This window comes from Balaenoptera musculus, chromosome 2 (assembly GCF_009873245.2).
Source record: "Balaenoptera musculus isolate JJ_BM4_2016_0621 chromosome 2, mBalMus1.pri.v3, whole genome shotgun sequence".
Classification (NCBI taxonomy): domain Eukaryota; kingdom Metazoa; phylum Chordata; class Mammalia; order Artiodactyla; family Balaenopteridae; genus Balaenoptera; species Balaenoptera musculus.
This window is the reverse complement of record NC_045786.1, coordinates 141,624,768-141,650,274: the sequence shown is the minus strand read 5'-3', so window position 1 is coordinate 141,650,274 and position 25,507 is coordinate 141,624,768. Positions and strand designations below refer to the sequence as shown.

Sequence of the window (25,507 nt, the reverse complement as noted above, 5' to 3'; positions counted from 1 at the left end):
CCCTCGGCACCAGACCCGACTCTCTCCCCCCAGGAGCGAATCAGGTTCTCTCTCCCCAGGAATCTGAAATGTGGGATTAAGAGGCCAGAGATGAGAGCCAAGGGGCTGCACCAGAGAACGTGCACAAACTTTACCAAGTCATGATTATTAGGTAGGTTCTTCAGTTCTCTGAGACGTCCCAGGCTCCTCCTAATAAATTCCCTGTTTGCTTAAGCTGGCCAGAGCTGGTGTTTCTGCCCTCATCAGGAACACCCCTAACTAATACAATTACTGGGAGCATTTAATTTTTAAGAATACAATGAAATACTGAATGGGAAGGCTTTGGATTCTTGACAAGTTTCCTAGATTAACCTTCATTAATTTACTTATTTTTAACTTTTAATTTTATATTGGGGTAGAGCCGATTAACAATGTTGTGATAGTTGCAGGTGCACAGCAAAGCAACTCAGCCGTACATACACATGTATCCGTTCTCCCCCAAACTCCCCTCCCATCCAGGCTGCCACATGACATTGCGCAGAGTTCCCTGTGCTATACAGTAGGTCCTTGTTAGAGAATAACCTTCATTTAGATCTGACATCTGCTCTGTAGCTCAGAACACATATGATTTCCATAGAAAACGATCATTCATATTTGTGACTTTACAGGTGGAGAAACCAAGGTAGAGGGATGAATAGAATGTATTTGAGTCCTACCTCCCACTTGGGCATTTCCATTTGGGTCAAGAGTGGTCAATAACACTGGTCAGAGGCAGAAATCACTCTGTCATTGACAGCATGGTGAGTATTTTACCTCCCCAAGATTTTAATATTAGACATATTTTAAGGTATGCTATCACCGAAGCAGATGGAAAGGAAGGCGCCCCTCGGAGCCTAGGGTCTCCTCCCAGTCTTGGCCCAACAGACACCTGGTCCTCCCTGCTGCCGACCCTCCAGCCATTCTTATCTTCCGGGCAAGGACACTCGAGACTCAAAGCGTTCTGTATTCACCTTTATGCTGGAGTATTCTCTTTTCTCTAAAGTGAATTTCTGAACATTAAAACTATTTGGAACATCTGGAAGTTTTTTAAAAGAGAAGAGTACAATGACCATCTATGTATCCATCACTGTGCTCCAACAATTACCAACATCCTGCCATCCTTGTTTGAAGAGAGTATCTTTAACATCATGTTTCCCTCTGTTTTTATGAAAACACATTTTCTTCATTGCCACTGGAACACTCTCAGGGGTGTCTATGCCGGAATATCATGTTTGGAGTTTTCAAACTCTTCTTTTAACCCCAGCATCAACACTTCTCATGATGGCGGATCATTCCTTATGCTCACTTAGAGGGCCACACCTGGACCTCTGAAAAACTGAGCTACTCGCGGGCCCCCCTTATTTGGGTTCTGTTTCTCCTTTCAGAGGGTTCCCTAGGACCGTGTCCTCAGCTATCCTTTTAGTTTGTGGGTCTGGCTGACACACCAGCCAAGGCGGTGTCAGGTTTGGGCAGCTGACTTTTAGGCAGGATCTACTTTCACCAGTGCGACTTAACCCAAGACTCATAAGCCACCCTAGAACAGGCTGCAGCGACCTGATGAAATGCACTGGGCACCAACCTGGTATTTAATCACCATGTCCACAGCTCCTTGTTACACTCGGTGACGCTGTGAAATACTGGCCCCAAAGGCAGCAGACACCCTCTTGCACTCCCAGCACAGACCTGCGTGCTGAGTGGTGGTCTGAGCCCAGAGCCACGCCAGGCTGGGTCTCAGCTATCCCTCTGAAAAGGGTTCAACATTCTTACCACTGCTTTGCACCGGCTGGAGAGAATGGTACAGGTAAGCCTAAGGCTCTGGAGCCCGACTGGCTCCACCACAGTGTGGCTTTAGATACATTCTTAACCTCTCTTTGCCTCAGTTTCCTCATCACCTCCTAGTATCCACCTCCTAGGACTGCTGTGAAGATCACAGGAGATGCCTCATGCCAAGCTCACGTGCACAACTTGGCCCTTACTGAGCAGTTCGCAGCTATAAGTCACTTGTTGGATTTTCATATACAAAGATGGCACTTAGGACCAGGGTCAGCTTGCCTGGGATAGTCCAGTGGTCACCTGTCATCCAGAATAATTAGTAATAGAGCCTTCTTTTCTCTCTCCAAAGTGTCCCGGTTTAGACAATAAATTACCCGGCCACCCTACTTATGATCCATCCACAGAAAGAATGGCTTTAAGTCAGAGGTTGCCAACTATTAGCCTACAGAGCATCACGTAAGAACTACAGTGTTGTGGGCATTTAGCCGACACAGATATAACTAAACAAGGCCACTTGCTATGTGTCCAGCACTGGTTAAAGCACTTTACGTGTATCAACTCATTTAATCTTCATCCCAATCCTAGAAGGCAGGTCCTATTATTATCCCTGTTGTACAGATAAGGAAACTGATGCAGAGGGGTTAGGTAACTTGCCTAACCGTCACACAGCTAGGAGGCGGAGCCAGGATTCAAACTCAGGAGGACTGGCTCCGGAGTCTATTATACTCTTAGCCACCGTGCCCCTCACATCCAAATCTCACGTCCTGTAAAAACCCAGATTCCACATGCAATCCCTGATTTCCAGCTTCTCCTGAAAACTCGAGATCTGGACACGCTAGGATTACCTTTTCTCATGGCAATACCTGGCTTCCTCCTCAAGCTGTAGCACACTGCCCCGAATCCTCACTCATGTAAGTTTAGTTACCTGCAAGCCTTTGAGACTGCAACCCCCAGTTATAGCTGTTAAATGGTTCTAACTCTGTTGTAATCAAAGACAATGATTCTCAACTTTTTTTTTTTTAGTATCAAATCTTTTGTTTAATTGAAATCATATGCTCATTCCCAAGACAAAACTGGGGGGCCGCCCTGCTGTCTGAGTGCAGAAGAGGCAGGAAAGAAAGGACTCCAAGTCTTGTCTGTGGGTCCACTGCTCCCCACCTCCCGACCCAGAACCCCCTCTGAGGCTCAAAGGGCTCAAGGCGTCCACTAGAAGGACAGGTGAATGGGCCCAGGGACATGGCCAGGGCAAGAGTTCGTGGCAGTAGATTTCACACCCTCAGGGGCATAAGGATCCACATGGAGCTTGTTACAGATTCCTGGCCCTTGACTATAGAGGTTTTTAGTTAGCAGGTCTGAGGCATGGACCCAGGAATGTGCTTGAAAAGAAAATCCCAGGTGATCCTGATGCAGGTGGTCTACAGACCACACTCTGAAAAACACTAGATTGGCCGCCGAACACAAAGCAAGCATCCCAGGGCAGAGCCCCCATCGGCACAGGACTCTTCTCGAATGGCTTTACAGGAGTACAAAGCTCTAGCAAGACTATGGTTCCTGAGAAATACTATAGAGGGACTTATTAAAAATGGGGGTTAGGAGAATAAAAAAATTTCTCTACACGCACGCACGTACGCACTCATACACAGTGAATAAAAGTTCTAGAAGGCGTCTACTCCCAAAGCAAATCAGATCCGTCAGCAAGGAGGTCTGCTAAGGCTGATTCTGTGATGACTTTATGCAGATTTTATTTCCAACTAGTCATGACAGCCCTAGTATTCTCCTTTTATAGTACCCGGCCTTTTCACAAATTCTGAGGTATTTAAGGATATGTTTTTCCGGGCCTTGTGTTCTATCAGCACGTTGTGAAGCTGGTGTATAAACTGAATCACCGCCTCTGTATAATCTGTGGTCAGAGCGGGGAGGAGCAATAGTCATTGTTCCTTTGTTTAAGGGACTGAACTGAACCATTTATACACTCAAAAAAAAAAAAAGTCCTGAAGTACAAATTTTTGGTATATAAATATAAAACTGAGCTACTGTATTTCAAAACATTGGTTGGAGAAACTAGTAAGGGATTCTAGAAAAAGAGGAAGTGCACACAGTCCCACCAGAACAGGCCTTGGGAAGAGGTGCCTCAGTGAAAAATATTCAAGCTCAAAAATGACGGATGTTTTATTACATAATGTCTCCTCTTTAATAGATCCACTCAAATCCCTTTTGGAAGCAGAGAGGGAGTAAATAAATCAGAAAGTTTTAACTTGTTTTAGTCCTAATATTGATGTCATGTATTCATCATGATACAAAGCTCTTTTGAGGATAGACAGTATACTCCCACTTTTCTGATGGGAAAACTGAGGCACAAGTTTAGCAAGAATGAACAAAGTCCAAGGGACTTTTAATATCCAGCTCTTAGAACAGCATCAGTTTTTAGATTGATCTGACTACCTTTGTGACTTCTTCAACCAAGAAGAGCGCTGGGGAAACGGCTCCCAAGAGCAGACAAGATGTGAACTCTAAGACATGAGCCATTCCCTCAACTTCTGTGCTGGATGGAAAGTGACCCACAGCTCACCTGGCTTCGGAATGGGCGGCCCGGGCAAGGGCATGTCAGACCGTGAGAGGTGTCCCAGCGGAAGCAAGGTCTAGGGCTGCCTCCTCTCCTCACCCTTCCTGCCCTCTCTCACCCTTAGGTGAGGGATTATCCTGTCTCGAATGGCAATTCTGCAAGAGGGAGTCAGGTACAAGCAGACTGTGCGGTGGGAAAGGAGGAGGGCTTGCTACCAAGCCTTAGCGGCCAGTGCGCGGTATCTGATCCCAGGCAGGGCTGGGCCCCTGGGAAACACACAGGCTTGGCCTGCCCTGTACGACCGCCTGCAGCGAGTGAGTGGCCGTCCGTCATCCAGGCAATGCCATCCCCACGGGCGGCCGGGCGGGCTGTGCGGAACGGAAGAGGTGGAGGGGGCAGGCGAGGGAGGGGGCTGGCCAGAGGGACCCAGCTGACTTGGCTCACCTGGGTGCAGGTGGGTACTGATGATGACTAACAAGTAAGTTCTGGGAGCAGCAACAGGGCCCGGCCCCGGCAGGAGCTCTCCTGAGAAACCTGGGTCATCTCTTCCTGTGACCTGAAAGTTACCTTGACGTATTGGGGAAAACCTCTAATGAATTGTTGAACCTGGCCTATTGGTTTGGGGATGACAGCAGGTGACAGGCACAGCCCTGACATTGAGCAACATGGTGTTTACGGCCTTAAGGTTTCCTGCCAAGAGGTCCGGTGTCGGGCTAATGTCCCAGCCCTCTTCCCTACTTAAGCCTCCCAGCCCATGATTCCTAGTCAAGATTTCTTTCTCTCCCCTCCCACACCGCCAGGCTCTTCTGCCCTGTGTCTATATACTTCTCCTTTCTTTACCCAAGTCACGCTCTGAGCCCCCAACATTGTTATGGGAGGGCATTCTGGTTACTTTGATGGTGAGCAAACACAGTCTGGAAGAGAAGAAGGGGCCGATATTATAGAAGTTCAACCTACCCAGACCCAAGGGGCTGTGGAAGAAGAAGGTGTTTGTTTATAATGTGTTTGAGGCCCCTGGGGAATAGAGGAGGAAGGCATTTAAAAACATTTTTCTATCATGAAATATTTCAGGCCAACAGAAACAGGCAGAGAATAATTTTTTTAAAACATGTATCCACCATTCATCTTGGTCAAATCTTAATTTTTGTCATCTCTGCTTCTGCTGTTTCTAAGAAATGGACCACAACAGACAGTTGAAGCCTCCAGTGTACCTCTCTCCAATGTTACCCCTCTCCTTCCAAGTGTACTTACCCTATGCTTGGCTGTGTTTACATTTTTACCTCATTTGTATACACCCCTAAACAACAGAGAGTACTGTTTTGTGCAGGTTTTAAAACTTTATATAAACTGTATTGTTCTATATATATATCCTCCTGATCTTTTTTGTTCAATGTTGGTTTTTGAGATTTATTGATCCTATACATGTAGCTTTACTTGACTCATTTTTAACTGCAATGTAGTATTCCATTGTACAAATACACTCAACATGGTTATCTATCCCCCGTTGATAGACATTTAGTGTATTTCTAATTTTTCATGCATCATTGCTGCAAAGGACATTCTTGTATAGGTCTATTTATGACCAACATATTTGGATTCTTTCTTTTTTTTTTCAGTTTGAAGTATATTTGGTTTAAAATGTTGTGTTTGGATTTATTGCTACCACTGCATTTTGTGCTTTGTATTTACTACTTTTTTTCTATACTCCTTTCTCTCTTCCTCACCTGGATTTAATAGACTTAATTCCATTTCCAGTAGCTGCTCTCCTGATTTGAAAGTTATATGCTCTATTTCTATTTGTTATTTCTATTATTCTAGACTTAAAGACTGCTATTTGTTCCCCACGTTCTGTTCTCCACTTCTCTTTCATACGACCTCTGACTTTTAACAGAGCATATCATTATCCAGAATAAAGACTACACTTTCCAATCTTTCCTGCAGCCTGGTATAACCACATGAATAAGTGGCCAATGGGATGTGAGTAGAAGGAATGAAGGCAACCTTTGGCCCATGCTATCAAAGGGAAGGAGTTGGAATGTGGACATGAGGGTGAACTACCTTCAGACATGTAGCAGACCTCCCCCCAGAGCTAGATTGCTTATGTCTGGAATGTTACATGAAAAGGAATGGATTTTTTTAAACATATATACTGCTTGGTCTTATCCTGCTTCCTAAATCTGAGGCTTTAAGTCCTTCACCAAGTTTGGAAACTTTAAAGCCATTATCTCTTTGAATCATGCCTCTCTTTCACTTTCTTCTCCACTTCTGGAATCTCCATAAGGATCCTGTCATTCTGGCAACCACATCTCAACCTGTGTCTTCATCTCTCTATGCTGCCCTCAGGTCTATCTTTCTGTTCGTGAAGTCTGTCTCACATGGTGCCTAATCTGCTATTAATCTATCCACTGAACACTTAATTTCATTGCAAACATTTTTCATTTCTGGCAGTTCTATTTGGTTCTTTTTCTCATTTTTTTGAATGGTGTCTTGTTCTTGTCTTATATTTTCAATTAGTTTATTATGTCTTCAATAGTTTTTTTTGGTGGGGTGGGGCATACCACACGGCTTGCAGGATCTTAGTTCCCCGACAGGGATTGAACCCAGGCCCTCGGCAGTGAAAGCACAGAGTCCTAACCGCTGGTCGCCAGGGAATTCCTTTCAATAGTTCTGAACTCATTGATTTAGTGTGTTGCCAACAGTTCTATTATTAGAAGTTCTTGTGGTGATCGAGTCCAGTTGTTTGTTGCATACGCGGACTCTCACCCACCGTGGGTTATTCTCCCAAGTATTTAGTCATTGTGGATCATATATTCATCTTCACTAAGGACTTTTTTTTTCCCTGTGGGGATCCTGTGTAATCAGGGCTGAGGTCTTGTTCTTCCAGGAGAGGTTCTATGTCTGCTTCTACAAGGTCTCTGGGGGTATCACTGGCCCAAAACTTCAGGTTCCTTATCCACACAGATAGTATAAATTCTACTGTTAAACCACTAACATCATCAGGCTCTCGGGGAACAATTTTCATTTTCTTTATTTTTCTTTTTTCTGCCCAGAGCCTTGGCTAAGTACGAGAAGCTGTTCTGTTGTCTCCCTGTGCTGGTGGATGATTTTCTTCTCCTTGTCCACCTTTTTATTTCGTGTAAACTCCTTTGATAGTCCTGACTTTACCTGAAAGTTTCAGTTTCAGCTCCAGCCTCCAACTGGCCAGACCTCATCTCTGTCTCCACAGATGTTAAAACTCAACCTTGAAAGTTTCATTACTAAAGGGAGGTCACACTCACCCGTCCCAACTCAGCTGCCAGTTGTGAGTTCCACTCTGGTTTTTCCTCTTCATTTTGCCCCCTGAGGATTCCTCTTATTTTTTTAGTACACAGCTCTGTGCTTAGAAGGGTATTTTAAATATTTAATCTAGTATTAGTTGGTGTCTCATGGTGGTCATGTTTAGGTTTTTACTAGAAACAGAAGTCTCCTGGCTCTGAGATGTGCTTTAGACCAGCTAGCTGAATCAATCCCTTCTTATCCCTTCCTCCCCTTGCACACCTCCAATTCCATATACAAGACAAAGTTCTCAAATTTGATAGTGCACAAAACCAACTTCTGGGCGCTTCTGAAACAGACAGATAATTAGCAGCACGAGACTTGGATCAGGAGGACGGGGGTAGGGCCCAGGAACGTACATGGTTAACCAGCACTCTAGCTTTCTGGCATAGGGGGTCCCAGGACCACACCACTGTCTAAGGTTTATTTCCCTTTCCCCGAGGTGGCTGAATTCTACTAGCAGTACCTGAACCACACCCAAAGGAACCCTGCCGGTCTCCATTCTGCAAAGCCTGAACTAGGAGACAGCAATGCCAACACACCCAAGGTTCATGAATTCTAGTCCAAGCTAGTCCAGGGCCACTCCCCTCAGCAGTGGAAGGGCAGAGGTGACGTCAATGACTTGTCTTCCTGGACTCCAGGTTGTGGGGTTGTCAAGAAAACAGGTCATTTATGCAGGCTTTGTTCATCAAGACTTTGACATTACTTAGAGGTGGACTGAATTTTACTTTTGTACTAGGAAAGAAGGGTTTACTAGAAGATGGCTACTGTAAACAAAAGTATAGACAGAATGGTTGATTCAATTAAGATATATATATTTTAGTGTAGGTTGTCACTTTCTAGATGGGTTATGCTCCAAAATGCCTCAGAAAATAGCCGTTTAGAATGTATCTTCCCGTGGAAACATTATGAATAATGGTCAGTTTCCCAGCCCAGCCCACCCAAACCTGTAAAGATAATAACTGTTCCCATTTAAGACCGATTCTATGCCAGAACCTTTATATATGTCATCTGATACAATTCTCAAAATAATTCCAAAAGGTAGACATTTGTGTCCCTGCCTGAGACGTGAAGGGACTTGCCCACTGTCACGTAGCTAGGAAGTGGCAGAGCCAGACAGGTCTGGCTCCAAGGTCTGTATCATTGTCACCAGAAACCAGCCTGCCTTCCACAGCTCATAATCTTAATAGAGGGTGAGCAGCAGGGTGGGGATACCCATTCTTCTCTCCTAAAATATCTTCCTTCCCCACATTGAGGAAGAAATGTTAGGGGACTAATAGAACCTCCACTGTAGATACACGTGACTCAAGAGATGATGCACGACCATGAAGATCTGTATCATTTCTTTGGTGTGTCATATGGAGAAGCAGAGCAGGAGAGGATGCAAGATGACAGATTAGTCAACTGCTTAGAATTTGGTCTTTGAAAAAACAAACTACCTTGGGTTTCACCTTACAAGAATGGAAAGCACCTTATTAAAAGTTCACCTTCCTGCAACAGAGAATAAATAAGCCCTGGAGCTCTAATGCACAGTATAGTGAATACAGACAATATTGTACTATAATCATCAAACTTGCTAAGAGACTGGAACTTAATTATTCCAACCACTAAAAAGAAATGATAATTATGGAATATGATAGACGTGCTAATTACTGCTACAATGGCAATCATTAAAATATATAAATGGATCAAATTAACATGTATGCCTTGAATTACACAATGTTATATGTCAAATATATTTCAATCTATCAACCAATCAATCAAACCGCTCAGAAAAAAAAAAAGAAAGTTGGCTTTCCCCAACTCTCCCTCTCTGACAGTGACCTCTGCAGGGACGTTAGAGGCTGCCTGCTCTCCAGGACTCACCTTGTCGGCCAACAGCTCCCTTATCTTGCTGGCCTGCAGGCGGAAGCGGAAAAGCTGGCTTTCCAGGGCCAGGCAGCGCTTCTGCCAGTCTACACTGGTCCGGGTCTCCACCTTGAGTTCTGCCATGATGGAAGCAACTTCTGGAGATTCCAGGGAGCCCTGAGGGCCAGCACACAGAGAGGGGAAAAGATAAGTAAGTGTGTGAGGAAGAGTTCTCTGCGGAAAGGAGGAGGAGACCAAAGGAGGACAGAGGAAACAGGGAGGGGGAAGGGAAGTGAGCCTGGCTCTCCCTTTGTCCCATGGCCAGCTCTCTGAGCTCAGCATGTCCCGCTCCATCAGAAGGTAGCTGCGCAACCTCAGGAAATCACAAAACCCGAGAAACCGCAAGGAGAAACCTAGTCTCATTGTTACAGAAGTGAAAAGTAGGGCTCATTTGTTTTTCATTCAACTATCCATTTAACAAAAATTTATTCATTCAACAAACCTCTATGTGCCAGACACTGTTCTAGGCACTGGAGATGCAAAGGGAAATGAGAGAGGTCCCCTTGTCTTTTTGAAGAACTCTTAGTAAAGTCTAATTGCAAAATTACAATGTAGTCACAATTGCTAATCAATATGCAGATAAATGGAAGCAGAGAAACGGAGTGGACTATGCTGGGGGGAGGGTGTTTAGGGAACGCTTAAAGTGGGTAACAGATTCATCCATGATCACGTGGCTAACTGGAGGCGGAACCCTGGTTCCCAGTTGAGTACTGATTCTTTACAACTATATAGATTTTAGATGGGAAAAAATGGAACGAAAATGTAATGTTTCAAATTTCCTTGACAACTTTCTATTTAGTTGGGATTTCATATATTGTCATCAAATCATCCTGTTTTGGAACGGATTCTCACTCTTTCCTTTAAGTTATAAAATGCAAACCAGAAAATTGGTAGATATTTTGCTGTAGCCTCTGGAGAAAACCACAAGTCTTTGGAAAACACTTTAGACAAATTCAGAACAAGCCAAAGAGACACCTATAATATTTCCAGGCAGGGGAATTTACCCAGATGTCTCCTGAACATATTTTAGAGAAAAAAAACCTGGGTTGGGGATGAGAAAATGAAGAAGGATGTATGAGTGTGTATGAGAAGGGAGATACAGGCGCAGAGAGGGCACAAAGCAGAGAAGGGCTGGAAGACACATCCACCACCAGGACTTTTTAAATCTCCCTTACAGGGTGCTATTAATAATTATGTTTGGCAACAAGTATAAATCTGGTCTGTCCCAAACCATGACATATGGTCTCCCTACTATCAGGTGATTTTAAAGAATGATTGTTAATTTTCTAGATTGGTAATATATTTTTATTTATTTATTTATAATTTTTTAAAAATTTATTTATTTAAAAAAATTTTTTTTTGGCACGCCATGGGGCATACAGAATCTTAGGTCCCCAACCAGGGATCGAACCCATGCCCCCTGCATTGGGAGCATGGAGTCTTAACCACTGGACCGCCAGGGAAGTCCCTATTATTTATTATTTTTAATTTTTTAATTTTTATTTTTTTGGCTGCTCCATGCAGCATGTGGCATCTTAGTTTCCCGACCAGGGATCAAACCCGTGCCCCCTGCAGTGGAAGCAGAGAGTCTTGATAGTATTTTTTAATGTCACCTGTTAGAGATACATATGGCTTACAGGTGAAATGATATAATGCCTCGGGTTTGCTTTAACACACTTCACCATAGGAGGTGAGGAGCTGGGGTGGAGGGAGATACATGCAATAAGATTTGTCAAAATGTTGATAATTTTTGAAGCTGGGTGATGTGTATACTGGTCTCTCTACTTGAGTATATGCCTAGAATTTCCCATAATAAAAATTTGTCATTAGAGAACAGACTTGTGGTTGCCAGCGGGGAGGGAGGAAGGGATGGACTGGGAGTTTGGGGTTAGTAGAGGCAAACTATTACATTTAGAATGGATATACAACAAGGTCCTACTGTATAGCACAGGGAACTATATCCAATATCCTGGAATAAACCATAATGGAAAAGAATGTAAAAAAAAGAATGTATATGTATGTATAACTGAGTCACTTTGCTGTACAGAAGAAATCAGCACAACATCGTAAATCAACTATACTTGAATAAAAAAAAAGAAAGGTTAAAAAAAATTGCCATTTAAAAAAAATCTCCTTTCCCTTCTTCAGGAGCCACATGGCTTCAGAAAACCCAGCCACCTCCTGTATGTCACTAAAATTACCCTGGAGCATCAGTGAGCCTGTCCTTGATAGGTTAACCACCAATATTGCTTCCCACCCCACATCTGACTTTTACAATATCATTCTCCCATTATACGCAACAAACAGCTATTATTTATTGAGTCCTTACTATATGCCAGGCACGTGTGGCCTCTTTCATTTTCATGAGAACCCATGAGACAAGGAGTGGGCACTAGTCCACACTCTCAGGAACAGAGAGTTCTGTAGCTGGTAAGTAGTAGGGCTGGGATTCTCATTCCAAAATGCCTGTTTTTAGCTACTGTGCTCCTTACCCATCCAAAAACTGCAAACAATGTTGATTTCACAATGAGTCGGGTGGACTCTTAAGAATGAAATATTTTATAGGGTCTCTCAGGATCCTTGGCACTAAGGTGAACCTATACCCCAGATTTCCCAGGGTACCCTGGTCTCAAATATTCTGACGCTTTAACCTCCATAAACACAGACATTTATCATGTGTCCTGACTTTTTGTTTAAAAAACAGGGTCAGTAGACCCGTAGAGAAAGGCCCAACAATTAAACCACTGACGGGTCAGGTGATGGAGTCTTTCGGTTCTGGGCTGCTCAGAACACTGGACACATGACCTCAGTCAGCTCTGCTCTCCGGGAACTGTCATCCCAAACAATCCGACATTGTGACCTCCCAGCAATCCCCACCTCAAAAGACTGGGACCAACTGGAACGGGCAGGAAGACAAAAGACGAAAACAAAACATGACCTTCTCTGAGCTAAGATCACAGCTGAAAAGACACAACAGAACCTTGTGGGGCCTCCACAGAAGGCCCGCAGGCTTCATGTTTGGTTTTCTTTGTCCTTTAAGGGGATTTTACTTTCCCTGCATAATTAAAAAAAAAAAAAAAAGTGGCAGATCTGAAGGTAGGACCTTGGAGTCTTGCAACCTAGCCCAGGGCTAAGAATTAGCAGTAAAAGCACCCAAGTAAAACCAAAGGGCAGGGGAAACTCAATCCTTTAGTGTTGTTTAAAAAAAGTTTGGTGAATGTTAATTCCCTCTTATTGATTGTCAAAACTGCAGCTCAGATTCCACTGGGAGAGTGGAAACCCAAATTATCAAAATCTCCAGGGACTTTGGAAATACGATATGTCATTGGTCTCTGCCTTGCTGTGACACCTGAGATTATACCTAGTCTGTAGGGAGCACTTTCCCCAATCCAGCATCTTCATGACATCAAGGTTTTGAACCCATCAAGTGCTCTGCTTAATCCTCTCCCTGCCTTGGGGATGCTGGCGAGGGAGCTGGCACTCTTGTGAGGCTTGTCTCGGCACGCGAAGAGACCTAAAAGGTTTCTAAATGGATCTGGAGCAAGGTGCCTGCTGCCAAGCCAAGGCCCAGAGGCTCTTCTGACAGAAGCAGGTGGCCAGAGCTGCGGCTATATAACACAGGATGTTAAGGGAAGGTACCAGTAAGATGAACCTCAACTGCTAAGTCACCTTGTACTTGTACCTCCCATAAAGATGCACAAGGATAAGCAGAAAGAACTTGCAGAATGGTCCTTGACTCTTCAAAGCATTGCTTTATCAGGTGTTATTTCTCTCGTTACCCTCTCGATATCCCTGAGATGGAGGACAAGTGATATAATTCACACTAAACAGATGAGAAAACTCATCACATCTGTGGCTTGCTTAGAGACACAGCCAAGTAGTATCAGAGCTGGGCCAAGAATCCTGATCTCCCAACATCTAAAACTGTCCTCTTTCCATGAAGATGCTTCCGTAGTGGTGGTAGAGTCTTATGCTACCAGGCTAGCCTAATGCACATATAGCATTAATGTGTTGTGTTAGATGAGGAAATGATATACGGGATGTGAACTGGGGACAAACCCCAGTTCAATGGTTTGTTTCAAGCTTTATTCTGGAAAGCTTCAAACATACATAAGTAGGGAGAACAGTACAATAAATCCCCCTGTGTCCTCCAGCCAGCTAATGATCACCAACTCATAGCCACTCTTGTGAAAGCCAGTTCTCTTGATCCCCACTAGTGCCCAGCGTGCTAAACTGCTTGGCAGGCAAGAGTCAAACGGTTGCCATGGCCTTGGCACCTACTTTGGAACTCCCTAAGCCCTCCAGCACCCTGGACTGACACGGCCACAGAAGTCAGCAGAGATATGCCTCAAGAGGCAGGGGCTGCGGGTAGGACTGTGGTGAAAAGAGGGCACAGGACGTTGTTAGGTAACTTCAGACTCTAGCCTGTCTCAGAGAAAACGCAAACTTGAACTGGGATAGCTCTGGCAAGTTTAGGGATTTGACCAAAAATCGACAAAATGCTAAAATTTAATTTAATTTAACTGACTTTCGTTAAGTGGTTCCTGTGTGTGAGGTTGGGCACATAAAGATGAGCAAAGATCCTGTGGCTTGTGAGGCTCAGGTCTACAGTCTGAATATCTTGGGACTTTCCTGCAAAGAGGGCCAATCAGCACAAGTGCCTAAAAGAAAGAGGTCAGAGGTCGCTGCAGGAGGCATCAGAAGGTAACAGGGACTCTGTTCTGGGTACAGTTTCCACTAGGCTCTCCTCTGTCACCTCACCGTGGCTCACTCTCTGAGCGCGAGCACCTTTTGTCATTCCCACTTGGAAAGTGCTCCGCAGATGAGGCTAACCACGTGCCCAACGGTGGGCAAGTAAGAGCTCCGCGCCCCCTTTCTGGGGTTCGAGCCGGTGGGAGGGTGAGTGGACACAGGGGCACAACTCCCTCCATCTCTCACTGTCATGTGATCAAGCCAACAACATGCATTTAACCTCTTTTGGGTGCTGAGTAAGCATCACATTTCACAATGTTGGGAGAGACAGGAAAAGGTGAATATGTTCAAGCCTTCTGGGATCTAAATACCAAAAGGGGCTAAGAGAACCACGAAGACAAAGCCAATGAAGAGAAACGGCACAGTGTAGTACGTAAGATCCTGAGTTCTGGCACCAAAGAGACCTGGGTTTGAATACTGGCTCAAGCACGAATTAATCCTGTGACCTTCGTGACCTTTGACCATTTGCTTAACTTCTCTGAGCCTATTTGAAATTGAGGGCAATAATATTTGAAAAGGAGAGCCATAATATTAGGTGGAACCATATGAAACTGTCAACATTTAACCATTTTTTGACCTTCGAAAATGGCAATTTCATAGACCACACTATGTCAGATTTTTTTGAGAATTAAAGGAGGTATTACAAAAGCCTGGCACACAGGAAGCACTCAATAAATGACAGTTACTATCAACAAACAAAAGGCAAACCCACAGTGCCCTGGGCATAGTAGGAGACGCAGCCCACAGATGTGCTGACCACCAGATCAGAGAGGAGGTCAGGGGATTTTTTAAAATTATTTTCTCTCTTTATTTTTGAATATTAAGCAAAAGAGTATATGGTGCAAGGTAAGGCTTCTTCCCACCCCTGTACTCCAGCCATAGTTCTCCCCAGAGGCAACTACTGTTACAGGAATTTGTGTCTTTCAGTGCAAATACAAGCTGTTCAGTGCATATATGAGTGTTCTTATATACGATGCACACACACACACACAAATGGTGGCACACTATACACACTGTACTTAATATAACTCAGAGAGTTTCCTACATCTATCTATCTACCTATCCCATTCTCCCTTCATGCTTTTTTTTTATTATTTATTTTATTTTTGGCTGCGTTGGGTCTTCGTTGCTGCGCGTGGGCTTTCTCTAGTTGCAGCGAGTGGGGGCTACACTTTGTTGCGGTGCGTGGGTTTCTCATTGCGGTGGCTTCTCTTGTTGCGGAGCATGGGCTCTAGGTGCGCGGGCTTCAGTAGTTGTGGCACGCGGGCTCAGTAGTTGTGGCTCGCAGGCTCTAGAGCGCAGGCTCAATAGTTGTGGCGCACAGGCTTAGTTGCTCTGTGGCATGTGGGATCTTCCCTGACCAGGGCTCGAACCTGTGTCCCCTGCACTGGCAGGCAGATTCTGAACCACTGTGCCACCAGGGAAGCCTCCCTTCATGCTTTTTAACAGCTTTATTGTATTCTACTGTACGGCTATTACATGATTTCATTTGAATCCCTAATTGACAGGCATTTGGGTTGTTTTAAACCTTTTGCTAAAATAAACAATGCTGCAATGAATGTTCAACAAATAGACATCATTTCATACACATCAGAGTTTATCTGAAGGATAAAGTTCCAGAAATGGGATTGTAGGACGAAGTAATGTACATTTTTAAATGGCCAAATAGTCCTAATTGCCCTCCCCTGAGGTTATTCTAATTCATACTCCAGCCAGCAACAAGTGCCAGTTTCCCCACAGAGGTGATCAGTTTTGAATTCGTTTTTGACAGAAGGGAGAGACGGTTCAGGTGGGCTGGCCAGAGAATGCAGGATGGTGGCTCAGCGGCCAGCCTGCCATGAAGTCACCTGGACCGGGAGTGAGGGAATCCCGACACCTCAGCGTCAGCATGTAGAAAGCACTCTTCAACCCACAGGGAGAACAGAGATCCACAGTTACACAGCCTCTCAGAGAGAAGGAGGGAACAGTAAAGTGCACTCCTCCAGGAGCACAGCGGGAAGAACAATACCCCTTCCCTGCAGCTGGTGGAGGGGAGTCACATTTTCTCAGCTCACTTGTTAGTTTCAATGAGTTTGGGACCACCGGGTGTACCCCACCGTAACCCAGCTCTGGGCAGACCCCCTCAGAGGCCTATGGGAGAGGGAGGGGGCTGGACAGTGAAGCAAACCCCACATTTGGACTTTAGGAGGCGTCCGTTTGAGTCTTGCCTCTTCCACTTTTCTGCTATATGACCTTGGGCAAATCACAATTTTTCTGAGTCCTAGTTTCCTCCTTTATCAAATGGGGATAACAAGCAGAAAGACTAGAAGTTATGTTCTATAAAGTGTTAAGTGATGTTACCATACACAGTGTCTGCGGCACAGAAGACAGTCCAAAAAGTTTAATGAAGGAACGAATGACTTTTCCATTGAAATTGCTATTAAAATGATCTTTCAAGCAGAAGTTTTAGCTGGAACTAAGGCTCTGTCCGGAAGAGTTTTATGAGGTGTATTCATAGTAAAAGCTTATGGAGGAGACGTCCCCTGGCAGGGCCAGATCCAACAGAGAGCGGATCTACTCCCAGAAGAGGGTCTTCATTGCCTCTGCCACCTCGATTGAGGTCCCCCTGAGCCCCGGTAGTCGATTCCTCTCTAAGGCTCCTAGGACGCAGAGCTCCTGGTGTCATTCGGCACCCAACTGGTTTTCTTTTCTGTTTGGCTGACCTGCCTCTAGGAGTCTAGCCTAGGACCCCTAAGAGAACCACGCAGAAATCACAGAAGAGACAACCCGAGATGAGACTTTAAGGAAAGCGGGAGGAGTGCGAGCGAGCGAGAGCTCAGGCAACGCGGTGGAAAGCCTGCAAGTTCGCTCCGAGGGCCCTTCCCGGAGCAACTGGATCGAGCCGGTCCCAAACTCCGGATCCTCTCCAGGAAGGCTACTCCTCGCCTCGCGGTGCGGGTTCCCAGAGCCTGACCCGCCGCTCCCAGCGCTCCTGGCTGCTGGGAGCTCGTTTCCAGGTAGGGAGGCACCTGCTCCGGAATCGCCCTCCGGCCAGAGGGAGCCGATCCTCTCCGCCCAACCAAACACCCTCCCGGGGCCGCGAACCAACCCTCCCCGCCCCCCCCGCACCAACCCCACCTCTGCCCGCGGGGCCGCTCACCTCCAGCCCGCTCGCGGGCGTCCCTGCGGCGCACCGGGCACCCGGTCCTCCCCCGCGCGCGTCCGCCGCTGACCTTGCGTCGATCTCGTCCGAGTCCGCAGCGGCCGCCGGGTCTCCGCTCCCCGGCAGCAGGGGTCGGGGTGGGCGGGGCGGGCCGGGCTGGGCCGGGAGGGGTGCCCGCCGGCTGGCCGCACAAAGCCGAGCCGACCTCGCAGCGCCCCATTCAACGCTCCGCCGCGCCCCCTCCTCGTCCGCTCCCCGCCCGCTCCTTAAAGGCAGAGCGCCGGGCTCGGCTCCCGGGGCGGCTCGCGGAGAGGCACAGGAAATGACCTCAGCAGGCTCCAGCCTCCCACCTCTCCGCACCGCTGGGCTCGTCCCTGGGGCGGCGGGGACGGCGGCGGGGTCCCGTGGGCCGCGGGGAGGAGGGGGGTGTCTCCCGGACTGCGGCCCGAGCTCTCTGTGGAGGCCGAATCGGCTGCCGCCCGGGGCGGCCGGGGAGCCCCGGCATCTGCTCAGCTCCCAACCAAACTGGGACCCTCGCGGGACGCGGCACTAGACCAGACCCTCCCCCCAAAAGGAGGTTCCAGCATTTGTCGGGCGACTTGCAGGAACCGTCACGCCCGGATATTTGGAGCAGAAGTCTGTCCCACTGGCAGACCAAAGTTCTGATTTGTAATTTGAAACAAAACAAAACTCGCCACAGCCTAAAGGGTAATTTGCTTGCGTCTGTACGACTGTATGTATGCATGCACTCATTTATTTTAAAGGAGCCGGCCTAGGAGCCAGAAAGGCCAACAGGCCACCGCCTGCGGGCAGCTCGCGGTGCATCCTTGCAGTCCCTCAGCTCACCAGTACAATCCTACACCCAGAGGAGAGTGGAGCACTCAATTTTTGGTTAGGTGGATATGGGGTAAAGAAGATGAATATGGGGAATATTGCAGGGAAGAATCCGCGTTTCAAAACAGAGCTTTCTTCCCCAATCCTGCGGGCTCTCATTATAAGCCTGAACAGGGGCAGACGTCACCAGGGTCCGTTTCTCCAAAGGGGCTTTAGAAGTCTCCCTCCTGGCAGTGGTACAGGAGCCCCTGGCTGCACCCCAGGTTTGAATCTGAGTCTCTGGAGGTGAGGCTGGGAATTTGCCCAGCTAATAAACTCTCCGGGTAATTCTCATGCACAATTTTGAGAGCCCAGACTCTATGGAAAGCTGACCCCAGTAGTTCAGGAGGCCAAGGGTGAAAATTCAACTGGGTCAGTGGGACTTCAGGGGCTGAGCTTGCAAATGGATTCATAGCTCCTGAGGATTGGAATCGAACAGCCCCAGACTGTGGGACACTGGCCTCTGCTGTCCCCTTCAACACTGGAAGTGGTTGCCTAAGGAAGCCCAAAAGCAAGTCCTGTGGAGTTTGTAAGGGAGACTCGTTTGTTCATTCATTCATTCACTCATTCATGCATGCATGCATGCACTCACTCATTTTGAACAGGTAATCATGCACATAGTATAAATTTCAAATAATACAGAAGGGCTAACAATGAATAGTAAGCCTTCCTCCTGCCCTGTCTCTTGTGCCCTAGATCACTGCCCCTCCAAAGCAGCTACTGTTGTAAATTTTTGTGTGTATTCCTTCAAGATATAAAACATACGTAAGTATTCATGTATTCATAAATGCATGTGTATTCATATATATATATATATTTATATATCCCTTTCAACACTGAGGAAGGCTTTTTTCTCTTGTCTTTACCATTCATGGACACTAAGTGTGACACGTCAGCACACTTAGAGATACCTTACTTTTTCCCCCCAGTTTTATTGAGATACAATTGATATATGGCACTGTGTAAGTTTAAGGTGTGCAGCATTACTTGACTTATGTACATGATGAAATAAGTTTAGTGAACATCCCTCATCTCATACAGATACAAAATTAAAGAAATAGAAATAAAATTTTTTTTCTTGTGATGAGAACTCTTAGGGGTTACTCTCTTAACAACTTTCATGAATAACACACAGCAGCGTTCATTGTATTTATCATGTTGTCCATTACACCCCTAGTACTTACTTATCTTATAACTGGGAGTTTGTACCTTTTGACCACCTTCATCCAGTCCCCCCCCCCGCCCCACCCTGCCTCTGATAACCACTAATCTGACCTCTTTTTCTAAGAGTTTGTGAATTACTTTGTGTTTGAGGTATAATTGACCTACAACACTGTGTTAGTTCCTCTTATACAACATAGTGATTTGATATTTCTATATATTTCAAAATGATCACTATAATAAGTCTAGTTATGATAAATCACCATAAAAAGATATTACATGGTTATTGACTATATTCCCCACACTGTGTATTTCATACTCGTGAGTCATTTATTTTGCAACTGGAATTTTGTACCTCTTAATCTCCCTCACCTATTTCTTTCCTCCCCCGACCCTCCTCGCCTCTGGCAACCACCTGTTTGTTCTCTGTACCTATAACTCTGTTTCTGTTTTGTTATGTTTGTTCATTTGCCTTACTTTTAAAAATGGTTACCTAGCATTCCTAATGATGGATATTTAGGATGTTTCCAGTCCTTGGCTATTGTATACCTTGCTGCAATGAGTATCTCTTTACATACTTCTTGGTCCACATATATGACTATCTTTATGGTTTAACACTTAGAAGTGGAATTGTTGGGTGTAAACAAAATGTGAATTTTAAATTTCAATAGATGCTGCCCTACTGCGCTCAAAGGAGACTGCACCAATCTACACTTCTGTCAGTGTGTTTGAGTGCCCCTTTGTTCCCTCCCAGCGGTGACGATGAAGTGATTTATCACAAAGCACAAAGCTTTTAGAGAGGGAGGATGAAACGAGTTAAACACACGGACGATTTTAAAACACTGCCGGCACACAGAAAGGCTCAATAAAGTGTTAGCTGACACTCCTCTGCATGACCTCCCCCTTGCTTTGGGCTCTGTTTCAATCCCTGCTCTGTTAACTTTGGCGAGTTCGTTAGCATCTCTGGGACTCGGTTTCCATATCTTTAATGTAAGAATCACAATGTCTCCCTCTGGAGCTGGTTTGAGGATTAAGTCAGATAATAGAGTTACGTAAATATTGGGATCTGATCATTGTTCAATAAGTGATAGCTATTCTTCTTCCCTCAAATCTCCCCCCAACTTTTTATTTTGAAAATTTCAAACCTATAGAAGTTGCAAAAAACTGTGCATTAAACACCCATATACTCTTCACCTAGATTTATCAATTGTTAACACATTGCTACATTTACTTTCTCTCCCTGACTCTTTTTTTCTCTCCATGTATATGTGTGTGTGTGTGTGTGTGTGTGAATATATATATATATATTTTTTTTTTTTTTTTTTCCATTTGCGACTTAGTTGTACACATCATGACCTTTTGCCCATGGATACTTCAGCATGTTCCTCCTAAGAACAAGCATGTTTTCCTAATATCATCACACTTACAAAATTTAGCATCAACACAATACTATCACTGACTGTACAGGCCATAGTTAAATTTCCCCAGTTGTCCCAATAATGCCCTTTAGAGCTCAGTTTTATAGCTCTTCTATTTACTATTATAAGTCCCTACCTAGTACTCCCCAGGGAGAATGGATGCCTGGAGGAGGATGGGCCTGCCCCCTCCTCCACTCCAGGGAGAAAGTGACTCCCACAGCCCTAGACCCTGGCATTCTTTGGGGGCTGCAGGTAATCAATAACCAGGCTGGCAAGGATGCACACAGGCAGAGCAGTTTCCCGTCTAATGCTAGGGATTGTCCCACCAGTCTTCTTTGCTACAGTTGCCTCCTCTGCCTGACCCCAGCCACCCCATGCTAGCAGCCCAGAAAGGTCCTGCCTGCCTCCCCCGAGCTCTGGTTGGGTTTCTGATGTCTCCTCCACCTGCCCTCTCATTGGTCCCCAATCATCAGAGGCAGCTGTTCAGGCTCCAGTGAGGCCTGGCTCCCCAGTGGTGCCCTCAACCACAGCTCCCATGCCACGCCTCCCCAAGGATGAATTCTTTTGGACCTTCAGGGTGACCTACCCCTAACTTAACTCTGGGATCAAGGGTTGGAATGTCTGAGACACTGTCTTTTTCCCACAATCTTTTTGTCTTAAAACACTTTCTTTCTTTTTTTAAAAAATTTTATTTATTTATTTATTTTTATTTTTGGCTGCGCTGGGTCTTCGTTGCTGTGCGCGGGCTTTCTCTAGTTGTGGCGAGTGGGGGCTACTCTTCATTGCGGTGCATGGGTTTCTCATTGCGGTGCTTCTCTTGTTGCAGAGCACGGGCTCTAGGCACACGGGCTTCAGTAGTTGTGGCACGTGGGCTCAGTAGTTGTGGCTCGCGGGCTCTAGAGTGCAGGCTCAATTGTTGTGGCGCACGGGCTTAGTTACTCCACGGCATGTGGGATCTTCCTGGACCAGGGCTCGAACCCGTGTCCCCTGCATTGGCAGGCAGATTCTTAACCACTGCGCCACCAGGGAAGTCCTTAAAGCACTTTCTATGCAGCCCTCCATGGACTGAGACAGAGTCAAACCATGGCCGCTGCCGAATCAGATGATAGTATCTGCTGACATCAATGTCCCTCTCTCCTTCCCTTCCTCCCACCATTTCATTCGTTCATTCATTCATTCATGGTAGCTGACTTTCAAGTTGTTCTAGGGATTCTATTAGCTGCCCAACTATAAGCTTGGATAAACCATCTCCTTGCTTCCTGCCTCAGTTTGTCCTGTTGTAAAGTGGGGAAATTATTTCCTCGGCACAGCTACCCTTCAGGTCACAATATCTGAGAGCTGGAGGAAAAGGCAGGATTATGAGGGAGTCACCACAGCAGAGGGGGAACTTTGCAAAACTGAGGTAAAGGAAAAAAAAAAGCCGTGTTGGATGGGTGCTGTAGTGGGAGAGGGAGGGGAGCAGGCAGGGCTGGGTGGGAGCTGAGAGAAAGGCTCTGAGCCTCCAGACCCCTCTAAGGATTCATGGAGAGATGGTACCCACCACACCTAAAGCTCGTTTCTATTTGATGTTAGCTTATTATTACAAGTGCCCTGACAGCACCGAGAAGGGGAGAAAGTCATCATGTGCCCGGAGTCGAAGGCTCAGTTGGGCCACGGAAGCTGAGGGCCTCCTCTTACTCTTCCGAGAAGAGCATCAGGCCTGGATAGGCACCTGTTGTGAACAGATCTGAACTCATTTGGCCCTTTGGCAATTGTCGGTTCTTGTATTTCCAGCCACTGGAGATGAGAGGTGAGTGGAGGCCTCTTGTCCCCTTTCCATTACCTCCTACAGGTGGGGCATTAAACATGGCCAAGGCCAAAGTCTGCCAAATATACAAACATTTATCAGCAAGCAGGCACCAAAAGTCCCACAACCTGCTTCCAGGGAGTTGGGGGGTTGGCCTGGTCTGGTTCTCACACATCATTCATCATCATCTTTCTGGCTACTTCCATATTTTGAAAGCCACTCATTTCACCAGTGAAAGATTATTTCTAGCATCCTTCAAGCATGTCCAGCCCGCTAGTGTACATTTTGATGGCGTTTGAAGTGTTTATGTAACCACCCTCTAGAGTGCAGATTCCTGATTAGAGCACTTCAGGTGCTAACTAACCACTCTAGGAGTGAGAGGAGAGTCCATTTATATCCATACACCATACCGTTTAGACTGAAATAGTTAAAAAAGAAATTCCTCCAGAGTCAATATAACAGCATCCTAGTCTGTGCCTGGTTCCCCGGACAGCACTGTGGGAAGGAATGGGGACCCTGGAACCGGCCAGTCTGCAGTTCAAGTCCCAGCTTTCCCACATATGTGCTGATGTAACCTTGGGATGGTTGCTTAAGCTTTCTGAGTTAATTTTTCGTTTGTGAAATGGTGATAATAATACTCGCATCTTAGGCTTGTTGAGAGGGTTCAATGAGATAGTACGTGTCTGACACTTAGCAAGTGCTGTATAAATGGTAGCTTTTGTTATGCATTCTTTGAACAGATATTTGCTGGAGGTCTAATGTTTACCAGATACTCTCCTACGTCCCTCTCTTGGTATCTCCTCTACTAGGTCCAGAGGTGGTATCTGCTCCCAGAGAATACTCTTTGTTGCAGGATTGCAATAGTTAAGCAAGATAGCTTGAGAGGCAGCAATAACTCTAGGAGAGCTGGTGAAATGTTTGTCGGTTCATCCTCCCCATGTCCTGGGCCTTCTAGAGACCTCACTTCCTAACCCCACTTGTTTTCTCTGAGCAGGGCTCTGGGCTCCAGAGATCCATCCTGCCTCATGGAAGCCCTCCCAAATCAAAGCAACCCTTCTTCTGCCTTCAGGGCCTGGTTCTCAGTTGCTGTTGGAAGGAGAGCAAAGGGGAAGAAGGAAAGCAAAGAGGAGAGGGGGGAGGGGCCTCAGATTCTCAGGAGCCCTAGGGCCAGTCCTGGTCCAGCCTTGTGCCTCAGGAGCAGGGGCAGAGCTTGGTAGCTTTCGGGAGGCTATTTCTACTGCTGAATCTCTGGGAGCAGCTAGAGCAACCATGGGCTGGGTCACAGAGGCTCAGTCATCATCCAAGTGGGGCTGGGAGGGCAGTGATGGGACTTGCAGAGAGGTGCAGGGTAGGAAGGAAACGAGAAGGCCCAGAGGCAGAATTCTGTGTGTGTGTGTGTGTGTGTATTGGGTGGGTGTATCCTAACGTTGAGTGTGGATCCTTCTTTCATTTATTCATTCAGCTACTCACTAACAAGTATTTATGGAGCACTTCCTATTTTCCAGGCACTGCACGAGGAAACAGTCTGTGGCAAGTGTGACGGATGAACGCAGGGCACAGGCTTCAGAAGCAGACATACCTGCCATTGAATCCAGGCTCTTCCCAGTGGGGAACACAGGGAAGAACCGATGCAGTTACCACCTGTATCCCCACACATGATCTGTCCAGTGCCGCTGTGGGCTCTGGAGCCAAAGAGAGCCAGGCGGAGGATGGGGAGTGGAGGGGTTCTGCATTTGGAAAACAGGGAGCAGGATTCTTATCTGCCCTGAGGGGTGGAGATAAAGGTCTGCCCCTGTGCATGGCGTATGATAGGCACCTAGTAAGTGTTGTTAAATGAGGAGGGAACATGAAGGTATAAAGGGGTAAAGGACTAGGAAGATGTGCAAAGACTAGGGACCTGGAAACAAACTACTAAGAGGATTAGGTGGAAGGAGGGCCTGAAGGAGAAGGATTCCAGTGAGAAGGTAGGCAGTGATTCCCCATCACGAAATCCCGGGGACACATTAAAAACATGCATTCAGGCTCAGGGCTCTGTATTTCCCTGCTCCTTAGGACGCGTAGGGTGCCTGGTATTGACTGGTTTGTCATACATCATATTCCAACACTCCAGTGATCTTCTCAGAGAGCAGCAACAGCCCCAGAGGGGAACACAGGGTAGAGCTGATGTAATGACAACAGATATCAATGCAAAATGATCTGTGCAGTGCAGCTGTGGGCTCCCCAAGCAAGAGAGAGCCAGGCAGACGGGGGCTGGGTAGGACAGGGGCGGAGAGGGGGGAAAGGAGATGGCAGGGAGGGAGAAAGGGAAGCTGAGTTGGGAGCTGATGGAGCTCAGGGAATGAGAACCTGGTAAATCCAGTCATCTAACTGGGATTCTAGATCATTTTAGAACTTGCAACATCATGGTTTGAAACCAGCTGTCTTATTTCTCCATTAGCTTTCATCACAGATGAAAACAATGGCAGCTCACATCAGGGGGCAGGACGGGCTGGGCAGAGACCAGCTCCAAGTAGGTGGCAGGTGCTATAGCAGCCTGGGGAGCCCCTTGGCTTCCCCTCTAAGCAGCTGCTTCTCCTGACTGGAAGAGGCCTATGAACCGGGGTGGGGCAGGGCTTGGAGTTCCCTCTGCTTCAGGGATACCGCGCTTCCCTGCAGGGCGCCTTCCAGGGTGGCTGTAATACTGCGCCAGCAAGCACCCCAGCATTCACAGAGAAGGGAAGACGTGAAATACCTGAATGAGTGAGAAGGCATAGCCGCTGCAGCCCTTGCCCCCACACCTGGGTGGTTTAGGATGAAAC

The 25,507-nt window shown here is 46.4% G+C and overlaps 1 protein-coding gene and 1 long non-coding RNA gene across 4 annotated transcripts in view; one reads left to right on the top strand and one right to left on the bottom strand.

Moving 5' to 3' along the window:
* PLEKHH1 (pleckstrin homology, MyTH4 and FERM domain containing H1) overlaps positions 1–17,653 on the bottom strand; it is a 50,572-nt gene extending 32,919 nt beyond the window's left edge. The window contains exons 1-2 of one of the 3 annotated variants that reach the window (XM_036843019.1): positions 17,469–17,653; positions 9,536–9,694 (exon numbers count right to left, since the gene is read on the bottom strand). In XM_036843019.1, coding sequence (XP_036698914.1) covers positions 9,536–9,661 — 126 coding nt within the window. In that variant the 5' untranslated portion in view covers positions 9,662–9,694; positions 17,469–17,653. The remainder of the gene's footprint in view (positions 1–9,535; positions 9,695–17,468) is intronic. The other 2 variants (XM_036843020.1, XM_036843021.1) reach the window with 2 other exon arrangements.
* LOC118890320 lies at positions 17,135–24,371 on the top strand. Its single transcript, XR_005018724.1, has 3 exons — positions 17,135–17,325; positions 22,496–22,712; positions 24,215–24,371. It is a non-coding gene; the product is annotated as an uncharacterized LOC118890320 (long non-coding RNA).
* The last annotated feature ends 1,136 nt before the right edge of the window (positions 24,372–25,507 follow it).